Source organism: Oreochromis aureus, linkage group 5 (assembly GCF_013358895.1).
Source record: "Oreochromis aureus strain Israel breed Guangdong linkage group 5, ZZ_aureus, whole genome shotgun sequence".
NCBI lineage: Eukaryota > Metazoa > Chordata > Actinopteri > Cichliformes > Cichlidae > Oreochromis > Oreochromis aureus.
In genome coordinates this window covers 30693087-30708273 of record NC_052946.1, presented here as the reverse complement: position 1 = coordinate 30708273, position 15187 = coordinate 30693087, and the positions used below count along the sequence as shown (strand labels likewise).

The window sequence follows — 15187 nt, the reverse complement described above, 5'->3', positions numbered from 1 at the left end:
GAAGTGGAGTTATGAATACTCCAATCCTACTGACACATTCATATTACTCTTCCTCTGAGACTATTATCCTGAATATTGATAACTTTAGGGTTTGTCCCATCAGCAAGATGGGTGGATAGAGTGGAAACTAGCAGGAGGGTGAGGGTGACAGATGTCTATTACACAATACGCTAATCTCACTATAAACTCATAACTACAGTAACTTATATACTACAGTGAAATCACTACTGACAATTATTTCACATTTATCTGCGCTATGATGAAAATATTAGTGAAGAAATCTAAAGTGATGACCTTAGCTTTCATGTAAAAAAAAAAAAAGAAAGAAAGAAAAAAATAAAAAAACTGAGGGGTGTCATTTTGATCTAAAGGTTTTTTCTGCTCAACTGTCATATACAGCTCTGCCCTCAAAATAGAAAAGCACCACAGGGTTACTTTTAATTACATGACATCTGTTTTGCTTCTGTGGCACTGGATGTCTGATAACAAGGACATTTCACTGAATTTCAATCAGGTTTAAGTAATTTGAGTTTTTCCTCACTTTTTGTTCTTCTACTGCACAGAAATTGAAGGTAGACACACATATTTGTTGAGTTTGCAAATAAAAATTGATTGGATAAACTGGCAAACAAAACTGATAATACACTCTATTGAATTTATTACCAACTGCATCCTAAACCTGCCATATTCTATCCTTGTGCTATTCTGCAATGATGAAGGTCTCAGTATCCAGCAGAATGTATCCTAATGTTCAGTCAGCTGTGACGAGAACTAATGTGAGCTTTCTCTTACATTCAACTCCCCTTGGAAAAGGCAGCCACATGAGGAATCTTAACAGCTGACTGGGTACAAAAAATCTGACTGGTGAAATGACAGGAAAGGAATTCAATACCATTTTGTTCCTATTTTTTCCAAACAGGTACTAAACTAATGCATGCTAGACAGAATAAATAGTTAAATGTCATGAATGTAAACATATCTTTACTTTGAAGTGTTGGAAAGTAGATCAAAAACAGAATTGCTATAAATTTCCGTAACCAACACTATTAGTTCACCAATTTCCCAATAATTTCTTCAATCACACCTAAATCCTTTAATGTAAAGCTTCTGCCAATATGCAGTTAACTCCATAATCAGTAACTGTCTTGCATAACACGGCTGTAAGCCAAAACAATTTCCTATGGTGTATTTTGTTCAGGCAACCGCAAGTGTCAGTTTGAACTTTTACCCTTTTTTAGGTTCAAAAAGGATGGATTTATACTCCTGTTAATTAACTCATTAATGATGGAAATCGTTGTTTTAAAACAATACAAGAGTCATGCTGGCAATTTATTTTTTATATGATGTTCTTATCATGTACAAACTACTTTTGAGGGGTTTAAACATGGCTGGGACTTCTATGGCCTTTTCGCCTTTATGTGACAGCATACTATTTGTACTCTGGAGAAGTGGGTTTGACAGCAGAACCGAGAGAGCAGATGGAACATCTCAATTTTTCATCAGCATCTTTGATTCAACAGTTAATTCAGACTCATGATGAAACCTCATAAAGAGGTTTTTTGTCTGCTGATCTACTTATTTCCCACTTAAAAGTGCACAACCCCCCAGGCACTTTTCCACCTACTCCTTTTCCCTCTTACCATCACTTCCCCATACCGCTCTCTAAGATTGATTAATCACAATCCATCGGGGGTGTTTCGGCACAAACTTTATCCATGGCCGAGGGCTAACTTCATGCTGCCGCATCAGAGCAAAATGATTTTGCACAAGGTTTCCTTTTCCCTATTCCCACCTGATAGTCATCACTTTCATTACAGTTTGACTACATGTTTTTTTTGGGGAGGGGTTTGTAATCCACAAGATAAAAACAAACAATAGCATAATTCCCTTTTAGATATTTGTCTTTTAGCTACAAAGAGATGATTTGTATTACACACTGAATGTAGATAAAGAGTGCATTTTTAGAAACAACAAACAATATAAGCCATAGGAATTTGACTGTGTCATTGTAAGAAGGTTCATAGTAAGAGTGTTCATGCTGTTAACAACACATCATCTGTGACTGTAAAAATACACCAATCTGGCACAACATTATGATCACTGACAGGTGAAGTGAATAACACTAATTATCTCTTCATCATGGCACCTGTTAGTGGGTGGGATATATAAGAGAGGAAGTGAATATTTTGAAAGAGTTGATATGTTAAAAGCAGGAAAAATGGGCAATTGTCAAAATTTGAGCTTGACAAGGGCCAAATTGTGATGGCTAGACAACTAGGGCAGAGTATCTCCAAAACTGTGACTTTTATTGGGTGTTCCCAGTCTGCAGTGGTCAGTACCTATCAAAAGTCCTCCAAGGAGCAAACAGTGATAAACCAGCAATATACCAAAAGTGCCAACAATGAGCATGGCACTGGACCATGGAGCAATGAAAGAAGGTTCACTGGTCTGTGTGATGTTTGGGGAAATGTTCTGCTGAGAAACTGGGATTCATCCATGCGGAGGCTACTTTGACATGTACCATCTACCCAAGACCTGTTACAGATCATGTACATCTTGTCATGAAAATAGTAGTCACTGTGGCTGCCTGTGGCCTCTTAATGATGTGCCCCAAATAATGCACCCTGCCACAAAACAAAAATGGTTCAAGAATGGTATCAGGAGCACAGCGAGTTTGAGGTGTTGACTTAGCCTCCAAAATCCCCAGATCTCAGTCCAACTGAGCATCTATGCGTTGTGCTGGACAAACACATTCAATCCGTGGAGGGCCCACCTCTAAACTTAAAGGACTTAAAGGATCTGTTGCTAACATCTTGGTGGCAGACATCACAGCACACTTAAGTGTTTAGTAGAGTCCATTGCTCAATGTGTCAGTCATGTTTTGACAGCAAAAGAAGGACCAACACAATACTGTACCTAATTGGTGTAATGGTATCAATAGCAAGAGCAACCCTGTGCTTGTCTTGCTAGCGCTCGATGTTCTGTTGACCAAAATATTTTATTACAGAGGTTAGAGCATGCGCTGGACCCGCACTGCAGTATTTTGGATCATATCTATCTAATACACTCAAATTTGTTCATGTAAATGGGGAGTCCTATTCACACACTAAGGTTAATTATGGAGTGCCACAAGGTTTCGTGCTAGGATAAATTCTATTTACATTATACGCGCCTCCCTTACGCAGTATCATTTGAAAGCATATCAATTAGCAGTTACTATTCATCTCCTTCTTCTTTTAGGTAAAAAAAAAAACAGATGACTTTTAATTAAATGTAATTACAATTTGTGAGCTTTGACACTGCCTGCAAACTTCTGTTTGGCGTAAAATATACAAAAGTGATACAATAAAAACAGTAGATAGACTGCAATTAGACATCGACCTTATCTACAAAAACGCATGCCAGCCACGAGCTTTTCCTAAATCCAATAAAGTGCTTTCTTTCCTAAATGCAAAAAAAAACAAGTGTAAAAAAGGGGGGGAAAGCAAACATGAATAGCAAACAAATAAATAAATGAAAACAAAGCACAAAAATAAATCTTCGAAATGGAACATTAACTACAGTCTGACAAACTTATAATACTGCCCATCCTACTTTCTACTTTGCATCTAATATCTAACATTTCCAAAATATTGGTCAATATTATGTATTTACTGATGTATCTGTATCGGCATTTATGATGGGCGATAAATTAAAATCAGAGAAACACCCGTCAGCCATGTAATGAGTGTTGATGTTCTATATTTTGTCCACCAGAGGGCAACTTCCCTGTTGGTAAAACGTGTTTATAACACCAGAAGAATAGACGAGTAATCCACAAGTTGTTATGACAGTAAAACAATACAATAAGAAGAGATCTGTGCTCTGATTACCATATAAAGATTAAGCACAAGTGTTTATTAATTTGAACAGATTGGAACATCTTGCTTGCCTGCCTTAAGACATCACAGTCAGAAAAGGATAGACTTACACCAAGACCTCACACATGTACTTTCTTTTTACATATTATTTCCTCCAGGAAACAACAGCACTACAAGAAACCAACAGTGATGAGTCATTACACAAGCTCCCTCACATTATTATTTCCACTTTCCTAAGACTTTTTTTATAGTATCAGAGTCACCTGGTACCAGGCATAAGCCACACTCATCAAGAGTGAAATTAATGCTGACAGTTTTATGGGGAAAGAATAGATTTAATCATTACAATCCCTCCTTTATATAAAAATTCAGAAGCGAGCGCCAAAGTTACATGTAAGCATCCTAAAAGATAAAGCTTCCTTGCAATTTTAACCCTAATCTTTAGAGAAAAAAACTGAAGTAAAATAATCATATTTAAAGCAAGTTATAATCCATATGCAACCACCATTTCTATTATTGTATAATTCATGTCGCATATTCACAAGATTAATTCTCTGAACTTGCATGACAAGTTCTACAGCAGATCAAAGGTTTGCTGATAAATGTTATCAGAAATGACAGATGTTATAGGCTGAACACAGCCTTGTCCTATCACATTCTGACTGTCTGTGAAACTTCACTAATACCTACTCCTGTGAGCGCAGATTGATGTCTTTATGATTTATTTATTTATTTATTTTGGTGGCTTATATGGAGGAAGTCAATATGCACAAGATACATAGCCCACACAATCCTTCTTTACTCCCATCTGCACAGCTCCAGAGTGACGTCAGTGCGTCGATTAGAGCGGTTTTTCCCCCCTCCTCTGCCATCTCTTCCTTTTTCCATGCCTAATCTGAACTTTTCATGAAACCTCTGCAATGCTGTATTCATTGGCTTGAAGATGGCTTTGAATAGCTGCAAACATTAAAAAAAAAACCCCAGAAGAATCAAACTGAGAAAGCAAAGCAGTGATTTAGAATATTTACAGTTACTACACAATGTGAGTATATGAAAGCATAAAAAGGGCTTTAAACTGAGTGTAAAGGACGATGATTTTCCTTTTAGGTTAAAGCACTGTCATGTATATTTGAGCCAATTTAAAAGTAAAATGTTTCTCACAATATAATTTAATTTTAATTTTCCACTATATCGCATTTTATCTTTGAGTCAATATAATTTATTGCTAATGCAAACAAGTGTTTCTTCTTAAGATAATCTTGATATACTGTACATACTGTAACAAAAATGCGAGCTTGGTTTTTGAGGTCACCATGACTTTGAATAATTCCATTTGTGTCAGATCACTAGCAGAAAGAAACAGAATGTTTGTATACAAAAGACTGTGCACAGCAGTGTAAATTTCAGCTGTCTTGCAATAAACCTTGGATGCTGATATGTTTCATGTATCATATACAAGGCAGTTTCACAGCCTTAAATAAATAGACTGATGTTGGGACACAGTGACAGACCAATTGATATTACTCAGCACCTATGTTTGAACACGACAAGCAAAACCACATAATCCATATTAGCATGTAGGAAATGGTGGGAGGAGAATATCGTAAAAGTGCTGATAAAGCTTGCCAAGAAATCCCTTGTTATGCTGGCTGCTAAATTGAGAAACATAAGTTTCTATAATAAAATGGGATTTTTAAAAGTTCTGGTAAAAGGACATATTTGACAAAACTTTACTGCTTACTAAAGATCACAAACGGGAACGATATACTCCCTTTCTATGTAACCATTTGGGAGATCATTGGGAGATCATTGGGAGAACATTGGGAGAAAATACAGACACTTTGCTTCTGTATTTTCTCTATCTCTGCAAACCACCAGCTGCTGAGGGAATCCGAGTTACTTCAAACTCCCACACAAGCCAAAGACATCAGCAAGCCAGCCTACATCTGTGTATGAAGGTCCACAAGGGTAGTAAAGAAAGTTACTGTGCTCTTTGAACTTCTTGCCCCAAGCCTTTACTTGTCTCCACTAATCAGAGCCATTTTCATTTGATCATTTTAACATCACTGCTTGAAAACACAAACGTATTTCAGCTATACAGGCAAAGGAAGGTTCATTTTTCCTCGATTCTGCCTCATACCACTTTCCACGCCAGAGGCTGTTGTGGTGGCAGTGGGGGAGGACAAATTTGTCATGATGGTTGCAGATTCTGTTGCATTATTTGAATTGCGGTAGACATTCATAAAAACTGTGGTCCACTCCTAGGGCCCGAGGCTACTAGGCAGCAAGTCATCTTGGATGCAAACCCCATAGCTAAGATGCTAGCTGTAAATAAAATATGGTAATGGCTTCCCAGTGACTGGTCTACTGCAAAAACTACACTTTAGCTTGTCCAAAATGTCAGACAGATGATTTGGTTTCACCCCAAAAGCAGATAGCTGGTGTGTATGCTAATTCTCAAAATGTGTTGTTCTTACTCTTGTGCCACTGTTTCAGCCATTCTAGGGAATTGTGATATTGACATCCAGCATTTCTTACAAGAACACCTGCACTTCAGTGTGAAGCGTCATAAAAAACTGGAAAACCTCTTCAGCCATGCTGCTGGAAAACTTGAAGCATAAGTGTTTGAGCCTTGTTAGATAAAAGCAAAAGTTTGCAGAATCCATCTGTGAAACAGCACATTGTTCTCAGACTTTTATCAACACAACAATGGGGGGATTTTGTGTGCTCTAAGAGTTTTACAATTATAACTGAAAATCTGAAAAGCAGTGTCAAAAAACAATGCAGGAGTTACTCTAGATAATCACACCTTGCTGTGTACAGATTTTTGAGTTTTCTTTCTTTCACTGCACGGATATTTCATCATAAATTTTAGGAACAGAGCTGTTGAAATTTCATGAGACAAAAGATACCCAATGCTGAAACACACTTGAGGTGGAAGGCAAAAAAACATCTCTTCCTTTACAGATATAAATTCAAAATAAAGTTTATAGTTGATTAAGTTATAGTTAGGTACAGCTCAACTTAACCCGAACAATCCCTTGGTTATGCTGCTATATACCCAGGCTGCTCAGACAACCTTAAATGGCGCACTTAGCACATTCCCCCTGTTATTATTTTATAGTACATGCTGTAATTTTATCTTTTTTCGTCTCTGTGCTCTTATATGTCTACTTTTTCTATATTTCTCCTGTGCCACATGTTTTTCTGTGGTTACTGACCCGATACACCTGCTGAATGGTTATTACTGTATTGACGTTGTTTGTTGTTTATCTGTGCTCTTCTTTTCACCTTCCCCCTACCCCAACCAATGAAGGCAGATGGCCACCTTCCCCGAGCCCAGTTTTGTCTGAGGTTTCTTCCTGTTGAAAGGGAGCTTTTTTTCCTAACCACTGTTGCCAAGTGCTCAAAGGGAATTGTCGGGCTTCTCTCTAAAGAGTTGTTAGGCATTGTGCTTACAAAGTAAACAGCCCTGAAATGAATGTTAAGGTGAACTGGCACTATATTAATAAAACAGACTTTAACTGAACTGAAATATTTTATACATTTTCCATTTTTGTAATTGATTGAACTCACCAATTAGAGATGGAAGGTAGTGAAATAAAAACTCATCCAAGTTTCCAACAAAATACACGTTTTCTTCTTGTTACTATTAGTTTTACACATGGCATTTGTGTTCATAGGTTCTAGAGTTTGGATTTTTTTTCAGTACAGCTATTAGATGGAATCCGCCACCTTTTGATTAAATTGCTCATTGAAGTACTTCAGTAAGTATGTTCAGCATGAGCTCACCAAGGGAATCAAACCAGATAGTGCTGCATGCTATTGGGTCAAAGTGACATGCACTCATATTTTTTTCATCAAGCTGCTACTTTACAGCAATGCATGTCACATTTTTCTACAAAGTGCAAAGACTTCATTTTGTTCAGAATAGTGTCTTCACAGATGCACTAAAGTATCAACAGAATATATATAAGACAATAAGAAGCAGCTGTAGAGGTATGTATGATTATAAATTGTCATCTGTCTTAACATACTGAATATAAAGCACAGGTTGGTCTCTGTCAAACAATCAATACATATAATCAAATGAGCTATTTTGTATTTCCACAGCAATCTGGTTTAAGTGCATCTCTGCTAAAAGGCTCATACACTATTAGCAGTATATATAATGTATATAAAATGATTTACACAGTCACACTGACTAGCCAAGCAAACAATAGCAAATGAAATGAAACAATGAAAATGGCTTCTAATCTGGGCATAATCATTTTATATAACTGCTGAGAGCTGCAGTGTGATGGAAAGCTTGGTGATTGTTAGATAGTTGCATGACAACAACCCATTTTCCAGGCCAAATCTCTCTTCACTTCCTGTGAGTCAAGACCAGCCATCAGTAGCAGGCAGTCACAGTGCGCCGGAAACCTATCTGAGATCCAGTGCTTGTTAAATCTGTTAGCACTGCTATGATACTCAATCTGCAAACCAACCTTCACCATTGTGGTCGGAGACAAAACATCCTCCTTGATGCTTTAACAGAAGGCTTTAAAAGAAGCCGTTTTTAAAGACATTACATCAAAAACTGATGACCTTCCCTCAGATTTTAAAACATAGCCTACAGGTCATGTCATATGTAGTTAATTGCCACTTCACAGACAGCCTGCTGCGCTGACACAATTTTATATTGACTGAGTCTCTTTATTTTCATTGACAGCGACTCCATCAACCGAATCAGTATGTTTGATAGTGCTGTTTTAGCCTATTTTTTGATATTGCACAGAATCCCTTTGACCTGTAACACAGAAACATGAACATCAATTATTCTGCTCTTTTATCCCTGTAATTTTCCTGACTGAGTCTTCTGGTAGCAAATCACTTGAGCCTGCCTGCCCCATTTCCAGATCTACATAAAATCAGAACATCTAGTACTTTACAGGAAAACCTGTGAACCTAAAAGCAGCTGTTCAGACATCAGCCTAAAACATTTTACAACAAATCTGTATTCAGCCAAGGGCACACAAGTAATGCACATATCAAATGTTTCTTTTATACACTTCTAACAGTCTATATAAAACTCGGAAGGAAGATGTAAAATTCATCGGACAGAAAAATGTCACAAACTGATTGCGCAAGATGTAGCTTTCAAAAAAGCCCTCACATCAGTATGGATTAAAATTATATTTATGATTTTGTTTAGTAAGAAACTTCATCCTTAGTTTGATCTAAAAAGTTAAAACAGGAATGTGTTAAAGCATTAGAGACAATCTAATTTCTATTAGGAAATGGTCTAGGTCAGAAATGAATACTAAGCCAACTCTTTTTGCCTGAAAAAAAAAAAAACTTCAAAAGGCTGCAGTTTGATATAATTTCAATTCATTTTTTGAACACTGTTATCTCTAGTTCTTAATCTCTGAATGAAATTTCTGAGGCTCTGTGAAGTATTTTGTTCTTTCCTGAATGGCATTGTAATACAGACAGTAATATCATGTTGTACCAACCTATTTGAAAGTTCTTTCATTTTTAGATGGTGTCATAGGTGAGGTCAGTAGCTTAAGGGCAAAATAAATAAATGAGTAAAATACACACAGCTACCCTACAAAGCATGTTGTTGTGAAAACATGCGCCCCTTAAATCTACTATCTATTCAAATCCCAAGTAGCACCATGGTGAAAACCAAACCATCCTTTCTAACAAAGCAATCTCACTGTTTGCTCAATTTGATTCTAAAGCACTGGCAATATCAACTGTTCCTAAAAAGAAAAGTTGACCAATGTTCATCTCAGTCACAGCTGGTCTCAACTATCATGTTTCTGTAAGGTTTCTGAATTGTCAAACCCTCTAGTTATATAGTTTAACAATGTTTTAACAAACTGGCTAACACCTGGTTCTTTAATGTTGTGTTTTTCCACTGAAAATAAAAGAAAGAACTGGGAACATTTTTATACCTTTACTACATGAAACACAACAGAAAAACATGTACATACATACAGTACGCTTACGCATCACAGAGCCCTAAGAGCCAGACTTCCTGTCAGTAATTCACTCACTCTTCTGCACCATGATTGCTTCTTGCTCAGGTTTTAGAAAGATGAAAAAGTCAGTACCACCAAGACAAGAAAAATAAAACAGCTGTTTGGCAACACTTTGGAGTTGAAGGACACAAGCAAGCAAACATGCTGGCGCTAAGAGCAGTGCTAACAAAGATGTTAACGCCTCAAAATGAAACTCACTGACATGCTTTAGCTTTGTTATACTTAGTACTCTAACAAGTACGATTTTAGTTACATTCTACCAGGAAACAAGCAGATTTGTATTATTTATTAGACTACTGCCAGATTTTTATTTTAATGACTTACCTAACATGCTAGTTTTACAATTCAAGCAAACTAATCAATTTTTTAATTACTTTTTTTTTAAAAAGCAACATGTTACTGTTAAAATTTTGCCTTTCTTTGCGTTTTCTTTAGCTGCTTATAGATTCTGCGAATATTATTGGAATCATTGGAAATGTGGCCTGTTGACAAGGAATTTTAAAGAGAAGTACATTTTTCTTGATGCGAATGTTTTCTCAGTACAGAAGATGCCATTCATTCAACATAATCAACAAATCATTTTTTGCCCAGGAAAAGTGCCTCAAGACTAATAAGAAGGAAATATCTAAATAAATTAACAGAATAAGAAATAAAATAAACACTAATAGAAACAGTAAATGTGAATATATTAAAGAAGAAAAAATCGTAAAGAAAAAAGTATCTCTTGGATACTTTAACTGGTGTCGGTGACTAAGAGTAGGATAGTTTAAGTGCCATTTAAGGATTAAAGCAGAGCCCAGCTCTCTTATATCTTTGGAGAGACAATGCCACAGTCCCCAACTATAATTGAAAAATTATGTCTCCAGTCTTATTTAGTTGGATTTTGGGTAGCTTGAAAGCTACGGGATCTACTAGCTTGTAAAAGGACATCATGCATCTTTGAGGTAGGCTGGTTTTACAATGTTGGGCAGAGTATAATACGGGTTCACTCTTCTTTTTTTATCATTTAATGTCTAACCATATAATCCTCATATAGTTGCTTTCTTTCAGTGGACTTTTACGAAAGACTAGTCAAAAATTAATTTCATTGATGAAAGCATGATTTTGAATTTTAATATCTTGCTTAGTGTGGAATGCACACACATTTTTCACAGTTGTACAAATACCACCTACTTTACTTATACAGGGCAGAAAACCTAGGACAGAGTCTAAAATACCCAAAAGATTTGTGAATTCTGGTTTGTTCCAAAAGGCAAGAGTTTTTTGAGATATTGCTCCGTTTTGGCTTTTGGGCCTACTTATAGAATTTCTCTCCTGTCCTCATTTAGTTTCAGAAAGTTATTACTCATCCATTTATTTATTGCCGACAGGCAGTCAATGAGGGAGCTTAAGGCTAGGATTATACTCTCTTGCAGACACATATGGACAGCTGTAGACACCACAGAGGCATAGGTTATCTTATTATACAGTTTTTCTAGTCCACTTTGAGGACACATGCACAGATTGTAACCTTGTAGTGAAGTGGCTGAGCAGAAAAGTTTGTGCAGTCAGACAAATGCACACACATCCCCTGTGTCAAATGCTGCACTTAAATCTAAGAGAACCTGAACCAAGCCCTTTCCAGCACTATGCCTCAGGTTACTTTATGAGTGCAGTCGCTGTGCTACAATTAGCTCTGAAGCTTGATTGAACTTTTGTCTTTCTAATGTAGAAATCTGCTTGAAATAAGTTTTTATAATATCTTTCTCAGTAATAGAATTTTTGGCATCGGCCTGTAATCATTTAGGATTCCGAAGTCTAGATTTGGCTTCTTCAACAGAGATTTCACAACAGTGGTTTTGAATGCCTCAGGCCAAAGTCCAGTTTCAAGGAATATGCTAATGATTTTCTGGACAGATTTCAAGATACTATCAAAAATCCTTTCTCATTGGAGAGGGTATCAGGTCAAGGCAGGTAGCATCTTATAAAGTTCTGAGGTTGAAAAGGTACTTTTTTATACATAGCAATTGGTTGTCTTTGCTTAAAAAGATCCTCGGGATGGTAACAGCAAACAATTATTAGCTATTGACAAAAGTCTAATTTCCTGTGTTTGTCTTTCCGTGTTGTTTGTTAGCCTTGACAGCCAGGGTAGCCTTGCTTTAAGGCCATAGTTCATAACACAAGGAAAATATGTTATGCAATACAGCAGCATATGTGATAAAGCAATGTATGCTGGGATATCACACTTCACACAGTGCACTCTATTCTGTAGCTCTATGACAGCATAAAATATGCATTACAAAGTAACTCCTTCAGAAATAAGAATCCAGACACAGACTATGTAGCCTGCTCTTCATACCATGAATTTCCAACATGGTTAAAACAAACAAACAAACAAACAAACAAATGCTTCAGCTATTAAATTTCACTAATTTTAGCTTGTAGGTGCAAGCTAGGTGTAGTAGGTACACCTGCATTAACAATAGAACTGTGGCAGACTTTTAAACACATGTAACAGACAGGAATGGTCCATGGACTAAATGGCCAATATTGTTTTTACTTGTTAGTCGCATGAAACTGAAGACTGGAGAGGACAGAGCCTTTCAGTCTGTGACAATTACACTTTGCTTCGCATTCCAGCCTTGTTTAGTTATCTCTCTGGCTTCTTGTAAAAAGCAATTAGAATAGAAGACATTTGTTTGGTTTGTTTGTGTGTTTTTTGTTTAACCAGGCTTTCTATTGAGATTCTTATTCTCTGATTTTTTTTTACTGTCTGTTTTATTTTATTCTTCTTTAATTTAATTCTACATTTTAACTTTGTTTTGAAATACTATTAACTGTATTATGATTAACTGACTTTGTTTTGCAGCACTTTTTGACTAAATATCAGTGAAAAGTGTATATATATATATATATATATATAGAGAGAGAGAGAGAGAGAGAGAGAGAGAGAGAGAGAGAGAGGTGTGTGTGTGTGTGTGTGTGTGTGTGTGTGTCAGTCAATCAATTTAGTTTCAACAGTACAAATAAAAACCAGAAAACCAGCATGACCATAAGTCAGTACAACCGATTTAGTACAACCAAATTCTGCCTTTTGCTGTTGACATGGTTAACAATATTAACACCTTCATGGAACATTTCTGCTAAGCGATATAATAAAACCCCAAAAAGAAAAACCCATTTCAAATAAGTATGATTCCAATACTGAAGTGCCCTACTTGCAGCGCAGAACCTGTGTGCAGTTCACCCTCATCTGAGCAAACACATGAGGCTTTTAAACATCTAACAATGTGTTAAGCCCAAATGACTCATAATGATTTCCTATACATGTCTGCAAAGGTCAGAACACTTTAAAATAACAAAATCCTCAGCTATGCAAGAAAGGTTAACACCATGGTTTGTACAGCATGATTCTGCTGTGATGTTGTAGCCAAGGGTGAACTCTCCTCTGAAGCCCTTCAAACACCACCGTGCTAGCACTGACTCTGAGCCTATAACTCCAGCCGAATGAGCACGGTTATACTTTGCTTCTTCAGTAAGGAAAAAAAGAGTACTTATAGTTCTGTTTTTTAGTGCAAGCTCTCCATCATAAATATCCATGCAGAAGGCAAAAAAGCCTTCGACAAATGCCACTGGGACCATAGGTGTGACAAGCAATATCAAAACAATAAAGGGACATGTTGAAGTGTCAGGGCAGATTCTTATCTGCTGCACATATTTGAATGTGTTTCTTCCTAAATTGCAGTGCAACATCCTAGTCCCATCACCACTCCACTCTCTGCCCTAAAAAGACAATCCTATAGCTCACAGCTTGAGCATTCTGTAAAACATAGCTTACATATATTGGTTAACATTCGGGATTCGAGTAAAATATCATCAGTGCTGTATTCTCATCCCCCAACATCCAAACACATCAACGGAGGATAAAAACACGCGACAATGATGCCACCGCTGTGCCGTGCAGACCGCGCTGAAGGCGGAAATCTGCATTAAAAGACGCACTTTAATGTTTTTCAGCGCATCAACTTTAATATCTGTTGAGCTCAGGCGCTATCTGGTGTGCAAAACCCACGATCAACAAACGCCTTGGAGTGCGCTTCAGCATTGGAGCTATACTTGTGCGGTACTCAGAAGTAGGTGCTGTCATGCAAGCTGGTCGTGATAGTCGATGCAGATGAATTAAGACTAACTACATAACTAGGCCTACTGCTACCGTTCTTCTTCCGTTTCCATTTAGTACATAGACACGCACACCGCACATCTTGCAGCCTGAACTGAATCCGACCATTATTCGTTGGTTTCACTCTTCCACGACTTGGTTAGTGAGTAGGGTGAAAGTTGGCATGTGGCAAGAATGGTACCGATCGCCTCCACCCGGCTGTCCTGTTAATGGTCAGTTAGTAGTCCTGATTCGCTGTCACATAATGAATGCCTCAACTCACTGACAGTTCGGATATTGTTAGACCCCACGCATGGATCGGAAAGCTGTGAGAGGTTCCCACTGCGTGAAAATGGCATGAAAGGGTCAGACTTACCGACGGCTAAATCCAGTAGATCTGCGCACAAGAGCAAGCACAATGAGAAGACGGTCATCTTTCCCTTATTTTGCAATAAATCCCAAACTCCATCTGCGTTTACATGCTCTCCAGGTTTCGGCTGTGTAATCCCCACCATTCCAGAGGTATGCGATTCAAAGGTGCCCCCAAACTATTCATGATGCAGCTTAAGTCTAAGTGGAGAAATCGGAGAAGTTGAAAATGAATGCAGCATTCAGAGCAGAGAAAACGAGCATCACATCAAAAAATGACTCACTGGGTGCGCTTATAGAACAAGCGGAATGTTTTTCCCCCCTCACAGTTTAAACAATAGGGAGCTGCGCTTAGCCGCGCAGCAGAGATAGGCTGTGGAAAAAACGGAGCGGTTTGGATGAAAATGTCTCTCTCTCTTTCTCTCGCTCTCTCCCTCTCTCTCCTCCCGCCCTCCCCCTCCAGACAGACGCACAGTCATTCCTGATCACTCGCTCTTTTATTTCACACAATTTTCCTTAATCCTACCCTGGATTCAGACCCCTCTAATTCTGCCCATTAAGCCGATTTATTTCCGTTGGATTTCTCTCCTTATAAAAAACCATTTGTAGAGATCCTTGTGCGCCGTATAGTATATAGCGTACAAGAATATGCATAGGTTACATATAAATAATGCACTTCCTAGTCATCTAGTTGATCAGTTAATTATCAGGAAAACGTGTTTCTTTTCTACCCAGTGTTATGCATCAAAAAGTAAACCATTATGCAAGTAAAAGGACCATTACATGAT

General features: G+C 37.5%; 1 protein-coding gene across 2 annotated transcripts in view; it reads right to left on the bottom strand.

The window, feature by feature from the left end:
- igsf21a (immunoglobin superfamily, member 21a) overlaps positions 1-14900 on the bottom strand; it is a 167464-nt gene extending 152564 nt beyond the window's left edge. The window contains exons 1-2 of one of the 2 annotated variants that reach the window (XM_039611907.1): positions 14684-14900; positions 14407-14600 (exon numbers count right to left, since the gene is read on the bottom strand). In XM_039611907.1, the coding sequence (XP_039467841.1) occupies positions 14407-14545 (139 nt within the window). In that variant the 5' untranslated portion in view covers positions 14546-14600; positions 14684-14900. Of the gene's footprint in view, positions 1-14406 lie in introns of both variants that reach the window. The other variant, XM_039611908.1, reaches the window with a different exon arrangement.
- Between the last annotated feature and the right edge of the window lie 287 nt (positions 14901-15187).